At 45.6% G+C, this 6054-nt stretch overlaps 1 protein-coding gene across 1 annotated transcript; it reads left to right on the forward strand.

Moving 5' to 3' along the window:
• The first annotated feature begins 4260 nt into the window (after positions 1-4260).
• On the forward strand, positions 4261-5469 carry LOC138498446 (zinc finger protein 182-like). The gene has a single exon (XM_069622199.1). It carries the CDS (start codon positions 4261-4263, stop codon positions 5467-5469), a length of 1209 nt encoding a protein of 402 aa, XP_069478300.1.
• The last annotated feature ends 585 nt before the right edge of the window (positions 5470-6054 follow it).

The raw sequence follows: 6054 nt of genomic DNA on the forward strand, positions 1-6054 counted from the left end.
GAACCTTGGTGAGTTACGGCTGGTGAGTTACACTATCACCCTCATTGTGAATCCCAGTATCTGTGTGTAGGCATGCTCAGAACCTTGGTGAGTTACGGCTGGTGAGTTACACTATCACCCTCATTGTGAATCCCAGTATCTGTGTGTAGGCATGCTCAGAACCTTGGTGAGTTACGGCTGGTGAGTTACACTATCACCCTCATTGTGAATCCCAGTATCTGTGTGTAGGCATGCTCAGAACCTTGGTGAGTTACGGCTGGTGAGTTACATTATCACCCTCATTGTGAATCCCAGTATCTGTGTGTAGGCATGCTCAGAACCTTGGTGAGTTACGGCTGGTGAGTTACACTATCACCCTCATTGTGAATCCCAGTATCTGTGTGTAGGCATGCTCAGAACCTTGGTGAGTTACGGCTGGTGAGTTACACTATCACCCTCATTGTGAATCCCAGTATCTTTGTGCAGTCATGCTCAGAACCTTGGTGAGTTACGGCTGGTGAGTTACACTATCACCCTCATTGTGAATCCCAGTATCTGTGTGTAGGCATGCTCAGAACCTTGGGGAGTTACGGCTGGTGAGTTACACTATCTCCCTTATTGTGAATCCCAGTATCTGTGTGTAGGCATGCTCAGAACCTTGGTGAGTTACGGCTGGTGAGTTACACTATCACCCTTATTGTGCAGTGTTATCCCATAAATATATTTTATGCGGATATGTAAACCCTTTCCTAATACAGAACAGGGGATCTGTTTGAATTCCTTCATTGTTTTAGCAGTTCTGATTAATCTCCCTCCCTGTGCATCTCACACTCCTTTGGGGGAATGTCTGGACTTCTCCCTCTAGCATGCACCGGTTTGACTTCGTATCAGTTTTTCAGCAGTTCTGATTAATCTCCCTCCCTGTGCATCTCATGCTCCTTTGGGGAATGTCTAGACTTCTCCCCCTAGCATGCACCTGTTTGACTTCGTATCAGTTTTTCAGCATTTCTGATTAATCTCCCTCCCTGTGCATCTCGTACTCCTTTGGGGAATGTCTGGACTTCTCCCCCTAGCATGCACCTGTTTGACTTCCTATCAGTTTTTCAGCAGTTCTGATTAATCTCGCTCCCTGTGCATCTCACACTCCTTTGGGGAATGTCTGGACTTCTCCCTCTAGCATGCACCTGTTTGACTTCCTATCAGTTTTTCAGCAGTTCTGATTAATCTCCCTCCCTGTGCATCTCATACTCCTTTGGGGAATGTCTGGACTTCTCCCCCTAGCATGCACCTGTTTGACTTCCTAGCAGTTTTTCAGCAGTTCTGATTAATCTCCCTCCCTGTGCATCTCACACTCCTTTGGGGAATGTCTGGACTTCTCCCCCTAGCATGCACCTGTTTGACTTCCTAGCAGTTTTTCAGCAGTTCTGATTAATCTCCCTCCCCGTGCTCCTTTGGGGGATGTCTGGACTTCTCCCCCTAGCATGCACCTGTTTGACTTCCTATCAGTTTTTCACCAGTTCTGATTAATCTCCCTCCCTGTGCATCTCACACTCCTTTGGGGAATGTCTGGACATCTCCCCCTAGCATGCACCTGTTTGACTTCCTAGCAGTATTTCAGCAGTTCTGATTAATCTCCCTCCCCGTGCATCTCACACTCCTTTGGGGGATGTCTGGACTTCTCCCCCTAGCATGCACCTGTTTGACTTCCTATCAGTTTTTCAGCAGTTCTGATTAATCTCCCTCCCCGTGCATCTCACACTCCTTTGGGGGATGTCTGGACTCCTCCCCTAGCATACACCTGTTTGACTTCCTATCAGTTTTTCAGCAGTTGTGATTAATCTCCCTCCCTGTGCATCTCACACTCCTTTGGGGAATGTCTGGACTTCTCCCCCTAGCATGCACCTGTTTGACTTCCTATCAGTTTTTCAGCAGTTCTGATTAATCTCCCTCCCTGTGCATTTTCTTTGCCTTTTGTTCTTTGTGTCTGCACCACAACTCCCATAATGTGCTTCATCACTTGCGATTCCTCTCTGTTCTGCTCATGCTCTGAAAGTACTCTTCGCCTCATTACAAGTCAGGCGGAAAGGGGTTAACGGCGCCATACCGACCAACCCCGTACCGCCTGATTACGAGGTCCCCTCGCGGGACCCGCTCTGCACGTCTGGTTTCACCAGACGTGCAGAGCGGGTCCCGTGAGTGGAGCAGGGAGCTAACAACGGGCTTGCAAGATGCAAGCCCGTTGTTAGCTCCCTCCCCATTCCCATTTGAACCCTATGGGGGCTCAAATGGGAATTGGGAAGGACAGGGCCCGGGTTCCCTGAAGGAGGAAGTACCGGGCCCTCCATACTCGGAATGGCCCGTTACTTCCCCATTCAGGGAACCCGGAACCGGAGACGATTCCGGCGGCAGCCATGCCGCCAATAGCGGCATGGCTACCACCGAAGTCGGAATGAGGCCCTCTGTCTCAGTGTACTTTCGGAGTGTCTCCCTATTTCTCTGCACCCCACCGTCTCCCCCCTCCTCAGCTATAGGCTCTGTGTCTGAGAAGTTTTTTGTCTCCACTCCTTCTTCTCACCCTACAGCGTGACATCCATCGGGTGTAGGCGGAATATGTGAATTACTACATCTAAGATGTACTTATTTCCTCCTCTCGCAAAATCTGCGTCTGTAAAACTCCAGTAAGTTGTGGTTCCACTGCAGGTATTGAGATAGTAACTCGACAAAATGGCCATGCCTCCCATTATTTTTATCTCAATGCAGTCAAGCTTGCCTTTCCTCTTTGTTCCTGTTCCACCATCTTTTCTGTGCACTGTGGAGCTGGTTAATTGACCACAACCAGCAATGACTCGACTGACAGGTTGGCCATTTCTCAGACTTCCGTGGCTGCACGTCACTGCATTGTGTTCATCCTGGCTGTTGGCTAGTTTGGTCACACCTTTATTCATTTCTGTGACAAAGGATGAATGGTCAATGGGCCACATGTTTAGAGATTTATGTGTTAATTCTGTTCATGGAATTGGGGACAAGTTACACTATTCATTTAACTCAGTGTCCTGCATACAAATTCCAGGATTTCATGAAACCAGTATTATAAAGTTGAAACATGCCTTTTTGCTTTTCACATATGATTTTTAAAATAAGATATATGTATTTGTCGCTTATGGAACACTAATCCTGTTTTTCCTTTTCCTTCAAGCAGGGATTGGAAAACTGTGAAATGTTTAAAGAAAGCTTTCCTCTGATAGCTGGGTCTAGTATGATAGCAACCTCATCTGCTTCTTGCTCATGACAGTCACTCCCAACCTGGAGCCTCTGACCGCGGAAGAAATATTGCTGACTCTGAAGGCAAGTCACTGAAAAAGAGCTGAAATTATTAATGATTTTGGAAGACACATACAGTTCCTATTTCCAATCAGTGCCAATCAATAAAGAGGTCATCTGTGTCCAACCGGTATAACAACACTATACCACTAAAAGGGGTGGGGGGGGACTGAGTCATTGCCTTGTGTACATTTGCAGCATTCTGTGCATTAGCGATACGTATCTGCATATGGGAGTTTCTACAGAGGAAGTACTAACCCCAAGAGAGTCCATCTAAATGCACTGATTGGGACACATCCTCCTCTTTAAAGAGTGACACAAGGCTTTAAAGAATACACTAAGGAGAGACTCTGAATAGGCGCTTTGCAAATGAACTGACCTGCCAGAAATTCAATATAAATGGCCATCTGATGATGAGTCTTATGTGCCACAATGGAATAGGACTGTGCAGGTTCACTGGCTGCGACAGGTCGCTCAGGACATCATCTAATGGTAGACCACTGAATCTATACTGGACAGAGGAGAGGACAATGGCTGCCACTTTAAAGTAGAGGCAGAGCATTTTCAGGCATTGTGTAGAACCTCCTTACCAAATATTGTGTAAATGCACTGGTGTGCCACATTCAGTATGAAAAAGATGCTGAACACCAACTTTGGACTTTATGCTTCAGGATCAATAGCACCGCTGCTGTGGTGCTGGTCAATAGTTGTTGATGTTCCAGTGGCAGCTGACATTTATTAAAGACCAAAAAGCATGAACACAAGGCAAGAAACCATGCTCTGGACGTAGAACAGTTCTAATCGCAGACCTGCCTGCTCTGGCCGAGGATAGTGGCTCATTCTTGACACTCAAGTCTGTAAAATTGCACCTGACCTGGTGAGAGCAACTGAGGGATTCAGGTTGAATTTGACAAGGAGCTCTTTACAAAGAAATCACTATCTCAAAATAGCGTCCTCAGAATGGAGGTACATTTTGAATTTTCTGAATGTGAAGCTACTTTTAGTGAAACATGCCGTATATTGCACCATCAGAGATTACACACTGAAGAGAAAGAGTGTGACAAGACTTTTAAAGAAACAAGTGATCTAATAATTCATCAGAGAATTCACATTGGTGTGAAACCATATGCATGCTCTGAATGTGATCAGGCTTTCAAGCATAAGGGTAACCTATTGATACATCAGAGAAATCACACTGGAGAGAAACCATTTGCATGCTCTGAATGTGATAGGGCTTTTAATCAAAAGGGCACGCTATTGATACACCAGAGAATTCACACTGGGGAGAAACCATATGCATGTACTGAATGTGATAAGGCTTTCAAGAGAAAGGGTGAGCTATTGGTACACCAGAGAAATCACACTGGGGTGAAACCATATGCATGCTCTGAATGTGATCAGGCTTTCAAGCATAAGGGTAACCTATTGATACACCAGAGAATTCACACTGGGGAGAAACCATATTCATGTTCTGAATGTGATAGGGCTTTCATTCAAAAGGGCACGCTATTGGTACACCAGAGAAATCACACTGGGGTGAAACCATATGCATGTTCTGAATGTGATAAGGCTTTCAAGGAGAAGAGGCAGCTATTGACACATAGGATGAGTCACACTGGGGTGAAACCATATGCATGTTCTGAATGTGATAAGGCTTTCAAGACAAAGGGTGAGCTAATGGTACACCAGAGAAATCACACTGGGGTGAAACCATATGCATGTTCTGAATGTGATAAGGCTTTCAAGGAGAAGAGGCAGCTATTGATACATTTAATGAGTCACACTGGGGAGAAACCATATGCATGTTCTGAATGTGATAAGGCTTTCAAGACAAAGGGTGAGCTATTGTTACACCAGAGAAATCACACTGGGGTGAAACCATATGCATGTTCTGAATGTGATAAGGCTTTCAAGAGAAAGGGCCCGCTATTGATACACCAGAGAATTCACACTGGGGAGAAACCATATGCATGTGATCACTGTGATAAGGCTTTCAAGACAAAGGGTAACCTATTGGTGCATCAGAGAAATCACACTGGGGTGAAACCATATGCATGTTCTGAATGTGATAAGGCTTTCAAGACAAAGGGTCACCTAGTGATACACCAGAGGAATCACACAAGGTTCAATTCTCAAAATCTAGGGTTTATTGCAATGCAAAGCAAATAGTCTCACGTCCCGCAACGTGTGTCTCCAGACCCCGAGGGACGCAAGAGAGCGAGCATCTCACAACAGTTACCTACATACAAAATGATCATCATATTATCAGTAGTGACATATTCGATACCGCCCATAATGCATTTCCTTTGAAAATGGTTTCGATGATTGACAATTATGACGAATATGACACCCTCAGACATTTATACAGCAACAGTTTGCAATTTGTGAAGTGGCAGACATGATTCTTTGTTTTTGGGAACATAATGCTCCTGTACTTACAAGCAAGCTGCGTGCAGGGCAGAGACACATTCCAGGCCTCACTATCTTCTAGTTTCTATTTGTGTGCTAGAGGTCAACTCGATCTACAGGGGCTCGGGGAAGAGGGGGCTGTAAAAGAGAGCATAATTCAAGCCATTTAATGTTCGTTTCTACCGCACCAGCGAGACTAGCTGGCACCTGCGTAGTGATTAAATGCCTTGTTGCTTACTTCCAAGGACCTGTGAGGGAGGAGACCGGGCATTGCTGTCTGGGTTGCCTGGGCTGTGTTTCAACATGTAACTTGTGGCCTTGCTCTATGCATGAGCAATAACGGAA

The sequence above is a fragment of the Ambystoma mexicanum genome, chromosome 5q (genome assembly GCF_040938575.1).
Source record: "Ambystoma mexicanum isolate Mex_15411 chromosome 5q, UKY_AmexF1_1, whole genome shotgun sequence".
Classification (NCBI taxonomy): Eukaryota; Metazoa; Chordata; class Amphibia; order Caudata; family Ambystomatidae; genus Ambystoma; species Ambystoma mexicanum.